Source organism: Pygocentrus nattereri, chromosome 26 (assembly GCF_015220715.1).
Source record: "Pygocentrus nattereri isolate fPygNat1 chromosome 26, fPygNat1.pri, whole genome shotgun sequence".
Taxonomy (NCBI): domain Eukaryota; kingdom Metazoa; phylum Chordata; class Actinopteri; order Characiformes; family Serrasalmidae; genus Pygocentrus; species Pygocentrus nattereri.
Window position 1 is genome coordinate 22,664,910 of NC_051236.1, and position 19,806 is coordinate 22,684,715.

At 38.7% G+C, this 19,806-nt stretch overlaps 1 protein-coding gene across 1 annotated transcript; it reads right to left on the reverse strand.

Moving 5' to 3' along the window:
- Positions 1-3,322: 3,322 nt before the first annotated feature.
- Positions 3,323-19,270, reverse strand: LOC108439786 (tetraspanin-1). The gene is made up of 7 exons (XM_017718379.1): positions 19,214-19,270; positions 12,005-12,211; positions 11,672-11,746; positions 6,079-6,177; positions 5,520-5,663; positions 4,064-4,147; positions 3,323-3,382 (listed from the first exon to the last, which is right to left on the reverse strand). The coding sequence occupies exons 1-7, from the start codon at positions 19,268-19,270 to the stop codon at positions 3,323-3,325; spliced, it is 726 nt and encodes a 241-aa protein (XP_017573868.1).
- Positions 19,271-19,806: the final 536 nt, after the last annotated feature.

A 19,806-nucleotide genomic window follows, 5' to 3' on the forward strand; every position in this document is an offset into this window, starting at 1 on the left:
TGATGACCAAAGCAGTGTTGTTATATACACTCACTGGCCACTTTATTAGGTACTCCTGTTCAATTGCTTGTTAACACAGATGGCTAATCAGCCAATCACATGGCTGCAACTCAATGCATTTAGGCATGTAGAGGTTGTCAAGACAACTTGCTGAAGTGCAGACCGAGCATCAGATCGGGGAAGAAAGGAGATTTAAGTGACTTTGAACGTGACGTGGTTGTTGGTGCCAGACGGGCTGGTCTGAGTATTTCAGAAACTGCTGATCTACTGGGATTTTCACACACAACCATCTCTAGGGTTTACAGAGAACAGTCCGACAAAGAGAAAATATCCAGTGAGCACCAGTTGTGTGGATGAAAATGCCTTGTTGATGTGAGAGGTCAGAGGAGAATGGGCAGTCTGGTTCCAGATGATAGAAAGGCAACAGTAACTCAAATAAATAAAATCTCTGAGGAACGTTTCCAACACCTTGTTGAAAGTCTGCCATGAAGAATTAAGGCAGTTCTGAAGGCAAAAGGGGGTCCAACCTTTTACTAGCAAGGTATACCTAATAAAGTGACTGGTGAATGTATGTCTAGTGTGGCATACAAAGTTTCCAGACAAATAGAAAAGTACACACACAGACAAAAGGATGAGTGGATAGTGGCACAGCTAACAGCACTTTCCAGGAATATTTTAAGGCAGAAAAATACATTGAAGGTACCTAAGTTTGCCCCTTCAGTTTAGTTCTACCTGTAATCTAACAAGCTGTTTTCCAAAAATTGTTTCCTATCTAGCGATAGAAATCATTCTAGTGTCCTAATTAAATGAAATCAGGCCAGGGATGTGAGATTGGGCTTTATACCAAAGCCTGCACATCATACAAGTCTATAGTTCTGCATGTTGTTACCAAAGTGTAAACTTTGAGGAGGGCTGCAGGGCTTCTTCAGGAATTCTATTTGGCACTAGGCTGTCATGACCAGCAGGGTGAGTGTGCCCAGTCTGTTTTCTAAGCAGAGTATTTGATCAACTCTTTCAGTATGCAGCCTCTTTCAGTATGTGCTGTGGTATCTCAGGGCCTTGTTTCCATGGAATCTCAGCCAGTTTAATGCTCCTGCAGTGTGTGACTAGTCTTAAGTCTCAACCCCTTCTTGTAGGTTATATTTTGTGAATCCCCATGTTTATCGACCTTGTCCTCTGGATATTGAGAGACTCCCAGCATGCTCTGCCCTCCCCTGAGCTGGGGTCAGCATACACAGCTTGCCCTATACAGCATGTTGGACTTTCATACACTGAGAGGGGTACAGCCTGTGGTGTTGGGTGCTGGTTGCAAACATTCTGAACCGCTCACTAATTATAGACTTCTGTGCATGCATTCAGCTTATCATTTCTCATTTGGACATTCAAAGAAACAGATTATTTGTCCAAGCGCCTAATTAGTCAATTCAGCTACTTTAAGGTGTACCATTGCTGACGTAGGCATTATACTGTGCACATACAGCTTGTGTAATCACCATAGAGATTACAGCTTTGACAATAGGATGGGACCCTCTGGAAGCCACATATTAGTCTGAGAACACAATGCCTAATGCCAAGCATCAGCTAGAGAGGCATAAAGATACCCTGCATAGGCCTGTGGAGAAGTGGCCCTTTGTGAGGGAGCACCACTGAATACCTGCGGAATGAGTTTGTGGTGTATGTAATTCAGAACGTATCATCTAACATCAGTTCCTGACCTGAGTAATGCTCTTGTGGCTGATTGCAATCAAATTCATATTTGCAGGAATGTTCCAACATACAGTCTTCCCAGAGAGTAGAGATTGTTATTGCAGCAAAAGGCAAGACATTTCCTTGATTTCAGAAGAAATATTAGATAAGCAGGTGCCTACAAACATTTACATATACATGTAGTGTACAGTCACCGGCCACTTTATTAGGTATACCTTGCTAGTAAAAGGTTGGACCCCCTTTTGCCTTCAGAACTGCCTTAATTCTTCATGGCATACTTTCAACAAAGTGCTGGAAACGTTCCTCAGAGATTTTGGTTGGTTATTTGAGTTCCGGTTGCCTTTCTATCATCTGGAACCAGTCTGCCCATTCTCCTCTGACCTCTCACATCAACAAGGCATTTTCATCCACACAACTGGCGCTCACTGGATATTTTCTCTTTTCTCTGTAAACCCTAGAGATGGTTGTGTTTGAAAATCCCAGCAGATCAGCAGTTTCTGAAATACTCAGACCAGCCCATCTGGCACCAACAACCATGTTACGTTCACAGTCACTAAAATCCCCTTTCTTCCCATTCTGATGCTCGGTCTGCACTTCAGCAAGTTGTCTTGACCACCTCTACATGCCTAAATGCATTGAGTTGCAGCCATGTGATTGGCTGATTAGCTATTTGTGTTAACAAGCAATTGAACAGGACCTAATAAAGTGGCTGGTGAGTGTATATTCATGTGTAATACATTATAATGAAATCAGCGTTTGGAAGTTTCTTTTCAGAAGCTCTGAACTTTGTAGCTGTTCATTACTAGAGGAACTTAATGTACTAACTTAAGTCAAATCGAGCCCATTCTCTTTCTCTATATTCCAATCTCCATCCTCTGACAAAAGCCTTTACTTGGTCAATATTTGTTAAACTGCGCACACATACAATACAAGCCTAAGAAGAGCGAATTACAGAGTGGCAACGTCTGTTCAGTCTTTGCATGTCCATTTAAGATAATAACCCCAATTTTATGCGCACTATTGACAAGCTGTGTCTCTTAACCAAGACGTAAGAGCAGTCTTTCTCTGTTTTGTCTCAAATAACACTGCTTCCTGCTGTGCTGTAAAATTACTGGCCAGTAGAGTTTCTCCAAGTTAATCAATCTGAAAAGCCCCAGACAACATAATAATGAGCAAACATGGATGTTTATTGACTGAGGCAATGAATATGTGACAGCAGATAAGTCTAGTAGTGACCCTTTAATGATTCACCTGTCATGTAATGTGGCACATTGTTGTCGGTGCAAACATAATTTGCTGCTCTCAGAATGCTTCTGAAAGTTTATGAAGTCACTAATTCCACAATGTTTTGTTGGCAATACTAACAGTAAGTGAAGCAATTTTTTAGGAGAATGTTGTTTACTTATTTCGCCATCCAATCTGTTTTACATATTACATACGCATACATGAATATTGATTTTCAGCTTTTTCTTTAAAATCTCTGGTCTCTAATTTAGGTGCATGTCTATAGAAAGATGCTGGCTTATGATATTCATTGGTTGTACATGAACGTTCATGAGCAGTTATATAACAACAGTTGTCATAGAGCACACAAGTCAGAACATGCATGAGTCTCCTAAGTGCCTTGTTTGTCCAGATAACAGAACAGGCACATGCACACAGCCATCGCTGCCAGCTAAAAGACAAAAAGAGACGCACAAAATGATTCATCTTTGGGGTTATGATCTGCTTAATCTCATGTAAATCAGATTGTAGTCAAAAGTTAGCAGACCTTTGTTCAAGACAAGCCAAACATTAGCTGGGAACTTGACAAATGAGAGTATTGAATTAAAAAAAAGGTTCATCAAGAGTTCTTTATTAAAGGGAATGGTTGTATTCCGAGCCATGAGTTCTATATATAATGATTTCATGATTAAATGGCTCTTTGCGTGGTGAAATGGTTCTTCAGATTGATGGAGAATGTGTTGTACATGGTTCTATATAGAACCTTTTTGAAAATGGATCTATGTAACACCAAAAAGAGTTCTTCTATTGTTATGATGTTCAAGCTTGTAATAATGCAAGGATGTTGGGCTATTTTCAAAGAGAACCATGTACAACGCATTCTTTATCAACCCAAAGAACCATTTCACCAAACAAAGAGCCATTTAAGTATGAAATGGTTCTATAAAGAACTCATGTTTCTAAATAGAACCATTCCTTTTACTAAAACCTCCTAAAGAGCCATCCTTTTTAAGATTATACTCATATAAAAATGTTGAAACCTTGTAATGTAAAATTACTGTATATAAATGAGAAGTTTATATGCGCAATTGCCTTCTAACAGAACCTGGAAGACTTTGTGTTATAAACTTACCTCGACTCCACAGACCCCTGCAGCTACTCCTCCAACAATGTAGAATTTCTTTTTTATGGTCAAGTTAATCAGATCATAACAGCCCTAAAGACAGAAACACTAGTTCTATAAACTTCAATTCAGACCACTTTTACAGCTGCTCAGTGTTAAATGACTCGATTCCTACATCAGCGGTGTTCAACTGAAACTTATGAAGGTCCACTAACATCACATTTCTTGCTTACAAAAGTCCAGATAAAACTAACCTAAGTGAAAGCAGACAAGGTATTTCAGCTCAAAAATGAAAGTTTTAAGTTTATTTAATTTAAATAATAAGTCGATAGAACTTAAGACACAGGTTCTTGTTTCAAGGCAGTTCAGTACCTAACTTTTTTAGTTAAAACGGCAATATTTTTTACAGTGAACCTTTAGTTGATTAACCATTGAGAATTAGTCCAAGGAATGAACAAGATAAAATAAGACATGTGAAATATGTTTTGAAAAAACTTTTCTTTTTAAGGTACCTTTATGATTTAATGAAGATTTTAAAACTGTGTGGCCATTGGCTACAAAAGAAAAAACTGTTGTGGGGATTCTTTAAAAATCCTGACTTCAATGAGTTAAAATAAAATAGATACATTCCAAATGCTGTTCTTAATGAGCATTTCACCTTCTACACCATCTGGGAGTGGATGACCAGTCCAGTGGACCTTTCCTGCTGAGCTTAGGGTTTATTTTATTTATCCCCAGACCTGAATTTAGCAGTATGGTTATTCTCAGTCATTGATTTATTTGGCGCAGTAATTGCACTCAGCGTTACCACTTTTGACACACGCCACGCCATTGGTTTTGAGAAAAACACCTTCTTCACAGTTCATTTGTTTTTAAACACTGTTTTTGTCATCATTGCTTTTTTTACAAGCCATGTTGTTGCTTCACTACTCAAACCAGAAGAAGTAAATAAAATAAAAAATCGACCAAAAACGGCAAAATATATCTCTGTTCAGATGAGTTGCATTCACCTCTGCTGTTTACAGAAATGTTGGGTTGGATTGAATAAACTGCAGCACAGGACAAAGAAGATGCCCTGGATCATGTTCATATATGTCACTGAAACAGGACCTTTTCTCTAGTGCTTTATGTAAATGACCTCTGATTCTGATTGGTTGTCATTGTGCCTCTTGCAGTCATGGCTAAAACCCTGCTTATAACTTCATCATGAATGGGTGGGGCTAAACCGCTGTAGGCTAAAGTATGTAAATGTGCTGGATTTCAAGGAATATATTTGCAGTTTACAATCCAATGAGAATGTTTACATACTACTATATCATAATCATTTATTAAGAACAAACAAATAAAAAAGATGTATGATATCAGCCCTTTTATACATCATTATAACAGTTCTTACTTTGGCCAACCCCCACAGCATGTATACAGATTTACGCAATACCATCATTTTAACAATGTCCTTTCTTACCTTTATGTCACTTTGCAGTGCGTTCTCTGCATCACAGAGGATTTCAGGATCTTCACAGCAGTTGGGAGGATATATGTCACCATTTTCCTCATAATAATATGAATTGTTGAAGTCTGTGTAGTTGTTGTACCCACAGCAGTGCAGCTATGGTACAGGAGAAATTACAGTTAATGGTAATCACACTCAGTGTACACATACAGGATGCATGCATGCATGAAAACAAAATTAAGCAGGTATGTTTTACTGGGTTAATGTGGCTGCCCTTCATGGTTACATGAATGAGTATTGATTCCAAAGTACTGGCTTGAATTTCATGACTTTCTCGACTTCTCACTGGCAGTTTATTTAGCAAGCCAGTTCTCACATTTTACCTTTTCCCACCATATGTTGGCCTGTGGGGGTTATAGGAGTGCTGGAAATATGTCTGATGAATTTTTAGTCAGCCTCATACTGAGCTGCCTCAGGCATGGATCAGAGTGTGTACTGGTTTGTTTGGTGGCAGTCCAGTAAACGTGGCCACACTCTGGGGCAAGATGTGCCTTGATTAGCTCTGGCTTACCTTCGTCATGGTCACATTCCACATGTCTGTGACCATTTTATCTTTTCCATACTGCTCCTTCAGAACAGGTGTGGACCATGCATTTAGGACATTCTCAAGCTAGAGAGGAAACAGATCAAGCTATTGGTTAGCAGAAACATGTACTTGAAGTACTATGTAAAGTCAGAGACCCTTCATATATTTAATTTTTAAAATTTAACAGCCATTAAGTACACAATTATTCATTTTTCAGCATCAGGATAAAAGCAGAAAGAGACCTCAACGATTAAATAGTATAACATTAAATCTGTTGGGATGTTTATCCACACCTCCAAAGTTCAGTTTAAGAAGCTGGTTTCCTTTTCTGTTTCTCACAATCCAAGTAATCCCAAACACATTAAGTGATGTTCAGTCTATTGTTCTGAGAACACCAGCAGTTTCTAAGATCAATTTTCCTCAATAGCGACCTCTTGACACCTACACTTCCTTTTAGAGTTGTCTTCTCACAGTGGAAGGATGGACAGAAACATAGATCTTTTTTCAGATCTGAAGCAAGAGCGGAGCTTAATGTTTTGTATCTCTTGAAGATAAAAGCTCTAGGTGCTGTTTATTTGATGGCAACAGTTTGGGTGGCCTACCAGGTTTTGCACAATTGTTCCTCTAAATCTTTAAGACCATTTTTAACTCCAGTTTGATTATCTTGCAACACCTAATCTCCTCAGAAACATCTCCTAAAAAATTAATAACTTCTACTTAAAGGCTGTTTTGACTGGAGATGAAATAAAATAGGCAATTGGCACAAAACTGGAAGGTATCAAAAATCTAGAATGAAACTTGAGTCAGTCCTAGAAAGCTAGGCCAGTTTTTCTTCTCTTATGCACCTGTTACAGTTCATGTTTACTAGCTCCTCCGGGTGTGCACAGGGCCATCTTTGATCACCTTCCTTACTTTGAGTCTTTATTTGTTTTGTTTGATGAAGGAAGCTCAAAGCAAATAAAAGCTCAAAGTTAGGACAGCTCTAAAGATGATTATTTTATGTTAATCCTGATCTTAGAAACGAATTTCCATATATATTGATGCTTTTGGCTGGTGAGGTTTCATCCAATTATGTTAGATCAAATTATCATTTCATGCAGCAAACTATATAAAAGGATTCAGTGATGCGGCAACTGCCTTTGCTAAAATCTGGAAGCCTTTGTGTATAGCTAATGTATGGCAATGTGTGCTTCTTTCTCTCTCTCTCTCTCTCTCTCTCTCTCTCTCTCTCTCTCTCTCTCTCTCTCTCTCTCTCTCTCTCTCTCTCTCTCTCTCTCTCTCTCTCTCTCTCTCTCTCTCTCTCTCTCTCTCTCTCTCTCTCTCTCTCTCTCAGGTTGAAGTGCTGCTGAAAACAACAATGGAAGCATATCTGTTCCTTTCTGTGCTGTCCTCCACTCTCTCACTCTGCCCTCTTCTGCTCTCTCTCTCTTATTTGTTGGGGTTTTGATTAATAAACCCTGATGACTTTCATTCACACCCAGAGTCATTTTGCGGGAGAGCTGGAGTGCTGGTGAAAGGGAGAGATGGATGGAAGGAGGAGGGTGTGTGTGTTGGGGGGGTTGGGGGGAGGGCATTGCGAGTGGACCTCCTCATGCCTTGGGGGACGTGCATACAAGCTACAATTAAAAGACCCTCCTGCATCCCCCAAGAAGAAGGGAGAGGGACACAGATCAGCAGGGTTATTATGCACCAGCTAGGCTAATCCATCACTGTCTGATGCCATTCTCTCACATTTTGCGGCAGGACAAAGCGCTGTAGGGAAAGTGAGCCTGCTAAATGCTGAGCTAAGATCAGTTAACACTAAACAGGGCTGGGTGCATCTCATAACCACCATGGACCTCCAACATGTTGAGAGAAGCATATTCTACAACTATGAGCACAAAGGAAAACTTAACGATCACTGATAGGACTGAACTGTGTAACTCAAACAAAGGCAGCAACATTTCCTTTGGTCAACAAAGTGGTCAACAAAGCACTTTTGTAAGTCGCTCTGGTTAAGGCCGCCTGCTAAATGACGTTAATGTAAATGCAAATGTAATACAAACTGCATCCAATAGTACGAACAATAATATATAATATATTCTATTATAGTGTGTACAGTAAAGTGATTAGTGTGTGTAGTATAGTATACTAAAACACTATGTATTTTTGTAATGTGTACAGCATATAGTATCAACAGTAATGAGACCACCCATTCATTTATTTTTATTTTTCAGGCAATACAGCCATTAAGCAGTTATTTATTTTTCAGCATCAGGAGAAAATCAGAAAACATATATATTTAATAAATATTCCATTTTTTTCCAGAGACTTGTTTTCAGGTTTGCAAAGAAAGCTACAGGGATATTTTTCCGCAAAAAGCTCAGTGTTAGAAATTGGTTGCATTTTCACAAGTGATCCCAAACAGGAGATAATCTTAAACACTGTCACTGACATTGAGGTCTGGGCTGGAGTGGATTTTCTCGACAGCTTTGAATAGTTTTTCAAACTCCAGTTTGTCACTTTCTTTTCTTTGTTTCTTTGTCAGTTACGTTTCTTTGACTCACTACTGAAAAATGATTAAGTGCTTTTATCCTGATGCTGAAAAATGAATAACTTGTACTCAATGGTCATTTTCACTTGAAATTAAATAAGTGAGGAGTGCTCTCTGACATTTGCACAGTACTGTAAAAGATAATACTAAGTTATGTATTCTAATACATTATACAACAGAATATAACACTATGCATTCTATTTTAGTGTGTATAGTACAACATAGAATAGATAGTATTCTATTACAGTATACTTTGCATATTCTGTCATAGTGTGTGTAGTGTGTATATAGTGTGTGTGTAGTATGCATAGTGTAGTGCAACAAAATACCATCCACAGTGCTTTGAAAATTTATTTGCCCCTCACCTGATTCTTCTTTTTTCAAATTTGTCACATTTCACTGTTTCAGATCATCCAGCTAATTTTAATATAAGATAAAGACAGCTTGAATAAACATAAAATGGAGCTATCTTCAATAAATGGATTGATCTTTTTAAAATAGTAAGAAAAAGTAATTGCTCCACCAAACCTAATATCTGGTTGTGGCATTTTGGAAGCCACAACTGCAATCAAACGTTTGTGATAACTTGCGATGACTCTTTGACATTGCAGTGGAGGAATTTGGGCCAACTCTTCTTTGCAGAATTGTTTTAATTTGGCTTCACTGGAGGGTTTTTGAGTATGAACTGTTCGTTTAAGGTCTTGCCACCGCAACTCAATGGGATTCAAGTCAGGACTTTGAATCGGCCACTCTAAAACCTTAATTTGGTTTCTTTTGAGCCATTCAGAGGTGGACTTGCTTGTGTGTGTCGGATCATTGTCCTGCTGCATAGCTCAACTGTGCTTGAGCTTTAGGTCATGAACTGATGTGCAGACGTTCTTGTTCAGCATTTTCTAACAGAGAACAGAATTAATGGATCCATCAATTATGACAAGTCATCCAGGTCCGCCAGACCATCACACTACCACCACCATGTTTGACTGTTGGTATTATGTTGTTATGGTGGAATGTGGTGTTACTTTTATGCCAGATGTGACAGGACCCATATCTTCCATAACATTTCACCTTTGATGTATCAGTCCACAGAAAAAGTCTTGGGGGTCATCTCGATGTTTCTTGGCCAAGACAAGCTTTGTGTTCTTTTTGGTCAGCAGAGGTTTGCGCCTTGCCGCTCTCCAATCTATGTCATTTTCGTCCAGTGTCTTTCTTACTGTGGAATCGTGTACATTGACCTTAACTGAGGTGAGTGAGGCCTGCAGTTCTTTAGATGCATGTTTAAGTTCTTTTATGACCTCCTGGATGGGTTGTTGATGCAATCTTTGGTAGGCTGATCATTTCTGGCAGGGTTTACCACTGTTCCAAGTTTTCGCCATAAGTGGATAATGGCTCTCACTGTGGTTCGCCGGAGTCCCAGAGCCTTAGCACTGGTTTTGTAACCCTTTCCAGACAGGCAGATGTCATTGACTTTGTTCTGCATCTTTAAAACGTGGCATCATGTGCTGCTTTTTGAGACTTTCTAGCCTGAAAGTGCCAGACAACTTCTATTTAAGTGGTCTTTATATTCAACAGGTCTGGCAGTAATCATGCTTGGCTGGTGAAATTGAACCCAACAATCAACTGAATTTGATTAGCAGTTTTATGTAGTAAGCATTTTGTGTTTATTAGTGTGTTCGTTGTGTAATATTAAAAGTAGTTCGTGAACAAACATTCAAGTGTGTCAAATATGCAAAAATAGAACAAATTGGGAAGGGGGCAAATCATTTTTCACAGCGCCGAATTGTGTTTCAGTATTTTGCTATAAGAATGCAAATATTTGATGTCATTATGCATGACACACTTTTTCATAAAACAGTCTAATACCACAGAAAAATCTTTCCAGATGAGAAACAAAGCATTCTTAAATAAGTCATTGCACTTTTCTGATCTCTGTCTCCAGATAACAGGACTCTGATTTGCATTTTGTACAGTTCGACTATAGCAGAGAACAACATTAAACTGCAGTCTATATAAACTACATCTCATGACTTATCTCATGCTTTTACTGATTACTCAGGTAGATGCATATATTATTCAAATTCTCATTGCTGTGTTATTGTTATGCCTATGTGTTCCATACTTATCAAAACCACAGCAAAAAAGGCAGGTTATAGACGAGCAAATGCATTATTAAAACGACAATTCTTTTGTCACGATAATGAATAAATTAATGGTTGCATGTGAACGATGGTGACAAACAGCACATTAAATGTGCGTGTGCATGCCTAATGTTCCCCCTAACAATTTAGAGTGTCTATAATTCAAACATATGTCCTTCTTTGTTCCTCCCACTCGCCTGCTGAATAGCCTTTGCAGCATCAGATAGCTGATGAGCTGCAGTCTTTCATCCAGATAGCCATGGAAATTACATTCCATGAACAGTCTGATTTCATGCGTGCAGAAATACCCAGAGGACCATTTCCAACAAAGCTGGACAGAAGAGTTCCACTAGAGACCAGCAAACAGGCAAACTTTCTCAATGCCTTGGACAAGCATTGAAGGGGGAATGGACTATTCCTAATGACAACAGAGTATAAATAAACCTGAGCATTCAGATATTTTCCACCTCTGTCTTTGACACCTAACATGCATTAGCTGAGATTGTTTCATAACAACACAGATTAATTCGGTAATTCAGCCAGAAAGGTTTTATTTTCTTTATTAAAGTATTATTCCCTTAAACTGCTTTCCATAACTCACTTGAAATTGTTGTAATTATTATACATTTCACTAAATGGGCAGAGCTATATATGTAAATAGCCTGTTTTGCATATAAAATGCTTGAACTTCAGTACTGGACCTGGATAAATTGCTGAGAGTGAGAGCTATGGCATGAAGCCTGGGGCAATCGGCTAGTCATTAATAAGCAGAATGTAGTGGAGCTGCTGCAAACTCCCCATATTTAATGATGGTCAGAATATGATAGGAATTTACATGGAAATAAAACAGACAGGAACCAAAGAAGGCAGACAGTGTACTGGGAAGTGAGGACCTCAGAGCAAAACTTACTAATGAAGAATAGGCCACAGTAATCGCTGCAGTTGCCAGTTCAGAGATGAAAATGACCAGAATGATGGAAAAGAACTGTACACACAGGGAAAAAATAACAAGCATGGCTCATTATCAAGCTCTTAAGACTATTTGAGAAAAAAGGGCAACGTATGCTAACATATGAGACTATGTAAGGCTAGCATTTAAAATAAAATAGTCACTTAAATGTTGATAAAATTTTATTAGAATCATGTATGTGACTATAGGAAGGTGTATAAACCATCAGATCATGGATTTATTTCATTTGATTCATATTTCCAGTGCTTGATAATGTAAAATATTACTTATTACCATTATCAGGAGACATTTGCTCTCTTTTTTGGCTCCACAGCAGCCCAGAAATCCTAGCAGGGCCATCACACCTCCAATGGCAATGAAGAAGTAGCCAAAATTGACACTGTGCAAGATGTTCAAGTCAAATATCCCCAAAAACTGTAGGCGGGAATCTCCAGCAACATTCAGCCAAATTCCCACAGCCGTCAGCGCTAGACCCCCCACCTGCAAAAACACAGGTACAGCCTTACACAACACTGACAACTGTGTTCTGTGTTGTTCGTGTTATTCTGTAGCCAACAAGATCAAGATTGAGAAGGCCTTTATTATCATCCCAACCATAGACAAGTACTGTGTACATGTATACGGTTGGGATGACAACAAAATCCTTCTTGATCTTGATCTTGTTGGCTACAGGAAAAAACTAACAACAACAACTAACTTTACCCCCAGGGCCTTGCTGCAACAAACATACATGTTTGCAAGACCACACAGGACAATCCAGATAGCAAGAGGATAATGGGTCATTGCTGGCCTGCTTACGGCAAAGCTTGTGGCACGCTGCCTTTCTGCTCAGTGTTTTCCGAGCAGCTGCCCTGGTGGTTAAGAACAATATTTGACAAAATGCCACTTTTGATCACTCATTTTCCACTCACAGTCCAATTTACTTGTTTTCCTCTATTGCTTTTTTTGTTATACTTGGTAAATTAGATTAGCAAATCTAAGTGTCATCAACAACATTAACAAACTTATTTTATGTCAGGCCTAGTCATGTTTTCTTTCTCTCAATTTTTTGTAAAATTTGTCTCAGCTTATTTTCCAAAATAAAAGCCATGTGCATTAAAATCTGTTTCACTAGTTAGACCTTGTATGCAGGACAATAATTTGGGTGGTCCGAGGGTAGACTTGTAGTGGCATACAGTCATTGGGGTGCAGACTTTATCATGCCAGCAGACCAAAATATGGTTTGCTATCTGGGGAATGACCAAGGTAGACTACAGAGAAAAATCAAAGAAAAATCTAATTCTTACAGTTTTCCTGTTACTGTTCAGCCAAGACATGTTTGGCATCGAAATTTTGCTACTTTAGTTTAACGCAGGAGCTACTAAACTAAAGTTACTAACAGAAATTAGAGTCAATAATCGCTCAAATCTTTTCCAGAAATGCACCTACAACACTCGTGTAAACCCTTTCAACATCTAGGTCTATAACAACTGCATATACGTCTTACAAAAACTTCACAGTGTAGCTGGATGCCTGGGGACAGCCTCCTTAAATGGTTAAAATAGCTGCTCCCAGCATTTAGTTACTTGGTGAAGTTTCATTAATCTTTATTGTTTACAGTAAGTCATTCTGTGCACTGAACCATAGTGTTTAAAAAAGAATTGGGTGACTATTGGCTTCTAGTTTTTTAGTGCTCGTAGCTTCAACATTAAACTAAAGAAGCACAATTTGGATCAACATTTGAAAAACTGAGTAAATATGATTTTTCTTTTACGATAGTGCAGTACATTACTGACTTACAGTATAACAAACACACAGCAGTTTAAAATGTATAAGTAAATTCATACTCACAAGCAAATAACATTGTTAAAATGGTCATTTATAATGGTATTTGGTGTAGTTATTAAAACAAGTATTAAAAGATCTAAATTGTTCCCAGGAAGGTCAGCCACGTCACCCCACTGCTGCGCTCCCTTCACTGGCTTCCTGTAGCTGCACGCATCAGATTTAAAACCCTAATGCTTGCCTACAAAGCCAGGCTGTCCAAACAGCAGAGTCTCTTGCTGTCTTCAAACGTAGACTGAAGACCCATCTCTTTTCACAGCACTTAAATGAGCTCTGAATTATAAGTTGCGCTTATTTTTATTATACTGCACTGTGTATTGTAGTGTATTGTAGTGTATTGTAGTGTATTGTTTGTTATTGTATTGCATTGAATGGCACAGAGTTCTGCGTTCAACTCCGTTTCTTTTTCTCTTGGTGTCTGCAGTGACATGTTTGTTTCTAGCAGTATCTGAGCTCAGGACTGTCTTTTCTCTAAGCTATTGGTAACTAGCAAAGATACTTTCTCTAGATTGACAAAGCACGTCTTGTAAGTCGCTCTGGATAAGAGCGTCTGCTAAATGCTGTAAATGTAAATTTAAAATGGAATATAAAATTCTTCTTTTTGAATTTCTCTATATTCGAAAAAGAACAGTAATGCAAATTCTTACAGCTCTCCTAACTGCAAACCAAGCATCATGCCTGTACACTTGTGTTAATATAACAGAGTGTAGCTATCAGTATTTCTTCCTACACTGCAGATTTATTGACACTCTTGGTAATGTTTTATATTCATCTTCACCAAGGGTACCAATAATTCTGGAGGGCACTGTAGGAAAACTCCTTAGTGAGCTGACATTGCTGGCATTCTGTACCCGAGGCATGCGTAGAGCCACAGTGGTAGGTCATTAATTAATGGTAAAAGCCTCAATAGGAAGCACAAAAAGGGTCTTTATATGGGTCTGGAGCTTAATGTATATTGAAATACATGGTATCTATATTCATGTGCAAAAGTTTAAGTGAAATGGTGAAGAGAAGTTAGCACATTCTCTATAGAGAGCACACATCTGCACATTTTAACACACAATTACTGTTTATTTTCTCAGTTTATCATGGTGGAAAAAAAAAAACATAAAATGTGGCCTGTGCTAAAGTCATGGCACAGTTTGTATCTGATGCTTATTTTTTTCCAATGTGTTAAACTCAGTGCTATATTTAATTTCCCTGCAGTAGACAAGTTAACTTCTGTTTTTACATCTGTATTGCCTTTAGGTTTTCCTTAAATCAAGTCTGTATGCTTTGTTGTCCCGTTTAAAGTATAAAAAGAAGGCTGCTGTAACCCTTTCAAATTATAAGGACTCATGTGTTGGCCTGCACTTCAGTTAGTCACTCCTAACAATGTAACTTACACATTAGTATAATAATAAGTCCTGAGATTCATAACCAAATAGTGAACCTACAATTTAAGCACTGTTGTAGTCAATTCTCATCAAATGTCAATAATTAAAATAACTTCTATTTTAATATGTCAAAAGTTCTGAACTGCAGAGCTTCCTTTTGTGCAAGTGAATGCTGTTTCAGGGATGAGAGGGTTAATGAGAGGGGTAATGTCTATGAGCTGGCTCAAATGTGGCAGTGTAACTGTCTGTGAAACATGATAGTTCATGTCAAATGCAATCATAGCTGTCAGAGTGGCTCCTCTGCGACTCCACTGCCTGTCAAATAAAAACAAATGACTCCCTCCCATCAACTCCGCATATTGCCTTTTTCACGTACACCTTTTTTTAAACACACCTTCCAGAATATTCTCAGTGTTTGCCGCGTGACTTTCTCCCACCTGTCTTTGATAATCGCAGCAGCCCTCAGCAAATCAGATATGACAAGCATATCACCCACTACTTCTTGCCTCCAAACGTTTCCTTCTGCTTGTCATAATAGCTCCTGGCATTCCCCTTTTTTCAGCGGAGTAGGCCAGATCCTTTAATGAAATGCCACGTGTGGGGAGTGCCATGTCAGGATAAGATGCACAGTAGAGATTGTGTGTAAATCAGTCCTTTGGCAGGAGAAACTCAGGAAATGAAATAGCGCACTGCAGAGGACAGAAAGCTTGTACATGCTGGGGGATGGATTGCTATCGCAGACCAAGAGAGCCTTGTAGGCTGGGAACTGAACCAAGTTGCTTTTCAAAACTTCCTCAATTTTTTGGAATCTATTAGTTCAAAGTTATCAGTTTCTTCAACCAAATCATGAGCCATACTGTGTAGTCTATGACACAACCAACCATTAGGCTTTTCTGTCAATTAGCTATGTAACTAACAACTTAATGTGATTTAGTCTCTTATCCTATAAGCTATCTAGATAACTTTTTCATTTAAACTGCAAGAGTATAATAGTGGACAGAAAACAGACAAAAAGACAAATTCCAACTAGGCCTAGGTGACAGGGTGATGTAATCAGGACGATGTGTAAAAGGCTGCCTGCCAGTTCTCTCAGCTACGCGCTGTTGTGCTAGGTTTACCCAAGGCTCTTCAACTTTATCTTAATTTACTTGACATTGAAGTTAGTGGGAGAGAAATGCTGACATGATTTAAAACTTCAGCTTGCTTCAGTGTGACTTACTGCAGTAAAGCAACCAAGCTAAAGTGCGGTTCATAAAAACATGGTTTGACGTGTTTGGTGTAGAGGAACTCCAGTGACCTGACCTTAACCCCACTGAACACTTTTGTGATGAACTCAGGCCTCTTGTTCAACATCAGAACCAGACATCACAAATACTCTTTTGACTGAATGGACACAAAATCCAACTGACATACTCCAAAAGTTGCAGAAAGCCCTCCTAGAAGAGTGGAAGCTATAATAGCTGCAAAAGGGGGCCAACTCCACATTAATGCCAATTGGTTTGGAATGCGTTGTCCAGCAAGCTCATATTGCACATACAACCCCAATTCCAATGAAGTAGGGACATTGTGTAAAACATAAATATAAACAGAATACGATGATTTGCAAATCCTTTTCAATCTATATTCAATTGAATACACTACAAAGACAAGATATTTAATGTTCAAACAGATAAACTTTAATGTTTTTTGCAAATATTCACTCATTTTGAATTTGTTGCCTGCAACACGTTCCGTAGAAGTTGGGACATGGGCAACAAAATACTGGGAAAGTTGAGGAATGCTCAAAAAACACCTGCTTCCAACATTCCACAGGTGAACAGGTTAATTGGAAACAGGTAAGTGTCATGATTGGGTATAAAGGGAGCATCCCTGAAAGGCTCAATCGTTCACAAGCAAGGATGGGGTGAGGTTCACCACTTTGTGAACAACTGTGAGCAAATAGTCCAACAGTTTAAGAGCAACGTTTCTCAACATGCAATTTCAAGGAATTTAGGGGTTTCATCATCTACAGTCCATAATGTCATCAAAAGATTCAGAGAATCTGGAGAAATCTCTGTAAGTAAGCTTCAAGACAGAAAACCAACATTGAATGCCCGTGACCTTCGATCCCTCAGGCGGCACTGCATTAAAAACCACATCATTCTGTAACGGATATTCCCACATGGGCTCAGGAACACTTCAGAAAACCACTGTCAGTGAACACAGTTCGTCGCTCCATCTACAAGTACAAAATAAAACTGCCACGCAAGGCAAAAGCCATATATCAACAACACCCAGAAACACCGCCGACTTCTCTGGGCCCGAGCTCATCTGAGATGGACTGACTCAAAGTGGAAAAGTGTCCTGTGGTCTGAGTCCACATTTCACATTGTTTTTGGAAATCATGGACGTTGTGTCCTCTGGGCCAAAAAGGCAAAGGACTGTCCGTATTGTTAACAGCGCAAAGTTCAAAAGCCAGCATCTCTGATGGTGTGGGGGTGTGTTAGTGCCCATGGCACGGGTAACTTGCACATCTGTGAAGGCACCATTAATGCTGAAAGGTACATACAGGTTTTGGAGCAACATCTGCTGCCATCCAAGCAGCGTCTTTTTCAGGGATGTCCTGCTTATTTCAGCAAGACAATGCCAAGCCACATTCTGCACGTGTTACAACAGCGTGGCTTCGTAGTAAAAGAGTGCGGGTACTAGACTGGCCTGCCTGCAGTCCAGACCTGTCTCCCACTGAAAATGTGTGGCACATTATGAAGCACAAAATACGACAACGGAGACCCTGGACTGTTGAGCAACTGAAGTTGTACATCAAGCAAGAATGGGAAAGAAATTCACCTACAAAGCTTCAACAATTAGTGTCCTCAGTTCCCAAACGCTTATTGAGTGTTGTTAAAAGGAAAGGTGATGTAACACACATTGGTAAACATGCCCCTGTCCCAACTTCTTTGGAACGTGTTGTAGGCATCAAATTCAAAATGAGTGAATATTTGCAAAAAACAATAAAGTTTATTTGTTTGAACATTAAATATATTGTCTTTGTAGTGTATTCAATTGAATATAAGTTGAAAAGGATTTGCAGATCATCGTATTCTGTTTTTATTTATGTTTTACACCACGTCCCAACTTCATTGGAATTGGGGTTGTACTTTTAGATCAATTGTGTAGCATGAAATGACATGGAATGGAAGAATTTATAATCTTGTGATTCTTTAGGTAAACATTTCACTTTTCATGAGGGATGTCCACGTTCCAAAATATTTTTTAGGCTAGCATATGTCTCTCTTCTTGTCCCGTTTTTTTATTTAAACCATGCTGTTTTATTTTTCCAATGTTGTTCCAATCTTCCTTTGTAAAACAACTTTTGCTGAAGTGAAAATCACTATATAAAACTGTTGAATCCCACCCTGAGAGAAGTGTTACACTTCTTTTGGCCTTCACACACAGCAGAAGGGTAAACATCAGAATGAGTAATTAACTGTTAATCAGCCCTTGACTGACTAGCATGTTATCATATAGCACACATAAATGGCATAAATAGAAATGCAACACAGCCCATAGCCGTAAGGGTTTCTGGTAAGCCTTGGTACTAATTAATATGGCTTATGAATATATTATACTGTACCCCCATTAATAATACATTAAAACAATAGAAAGATATGTAAGCCTCTGCTTCCTAAACTTCACAACTGTTCACATCAGTGCAGTCCAAACCAAATGGTAAACTGATCTGGTTTTAAAGCATCATGTAAGTATTCGTAGAACTGGCTCAAATGTGATTTAAAATCTTCCTTAGGAGAACGTAACTTCTACTACACTGTAAATCCCCTCAGCAAAGAAAGCGCAACTACAACAGTCATGATTGAAGCAAAAATACACAAATAAATAAATAAATAATCCACCCAGCGACGGTGAAGTCTCTCTCCATTCTCGCAGCATCATTAGGCAGGAACATTAGCTCACAAACAAAGGTGACGAAATTAGAAGCTTTAAAGTTAATGAGATGAAAATTGCAGTGTGTAAGAAAGTGTGATTGCCTTGTTGATGATGTACGCCTCAGTGTAGGACTGTGACATACAGTTTGAAAACTCCTTTGTTATATGTTTGTATTATCGGGGTGTAAATTACTTTCTGCACATTCAGAGGCAGCCTGAATCTCCTTAGTACTTTACGCAGCACATAAAAATCTCTGGCAATAAATACGGAAATGCAATTACTCTTCTAAACGCTGCCTCTCCCCCACCCTTCTTAGGCTTATATGCATACATGTAATGAGAAAACACAACATGCTTACCAAGATTAACAAGTTGAACAAAACCATCATAACTTTGACGAATGTGAAGCAGCCCATTTTAATCTATAAAGAAAGCAATAAAGATAAATCAGTGCTGATTTTTTTCTGTTCTTCCACACATATACGTTCAGAGAGAGCGCAAGAGAGAGCGAGAGAGAGAGAGAGAGAGAGAGAGAGAGAGAGAGAGAGAGAGAGAGAGAGAGATTTTACATTAATGAAATGTATTAAATTAGCACAGTATACAACGTTCTGCAGTTATTTTTGTAAAATTTAGTAAAAAAGGTGAATCAATCACTGACTGGCTGCAGTCAGCCTTGTTCCAACAAGCATCCGTTGTCATAAAGGATGCTTTGGTCAATTTAGATGTAACTGTTCTTCAGAAATTGTTATAACAACTGACACTATTGGAATAAGCCATTTTAAAATGTCTTCATTCACTCTTTAAAAACATGGTTCTTTAAAGGTTCTATCGTTAAGAAAATGTTTTGTGTAGAACCATGAACTTTCAAAGAACCCTTTGCATGATTAAAGGGTTTTTGCATCATGAAAGCGTTCTAAACTGATGAAGGATGTGCTATAGATGGTTATATATA

Excerpts from the sequence above, each read along its gene's own strand:
- LOC108439786 (XM_017718379.1), bottom strand. The coding sequence starts at position 19,270 with ATGGGCTGCTTCACATTCGTCAAAGTTATGATGGTTTTGTTCAACTTG. Across the intron at positions 11,747-12,004 it reads GCAAATGTCTCCTGATAATG|TTCTTTTCCATCATTCTGGT; the intron begins GTAATAAGTAAT and ends CTGTGTGTACAG. Across the intron at positions 3,383-4,063 it reads CAGGGGTCTGTGGAGTCGAG|CTGGCAGCGATGGCTGTGTG; the intron begins GTAAGTTTATAA and ends TTTGTCTTTTAG.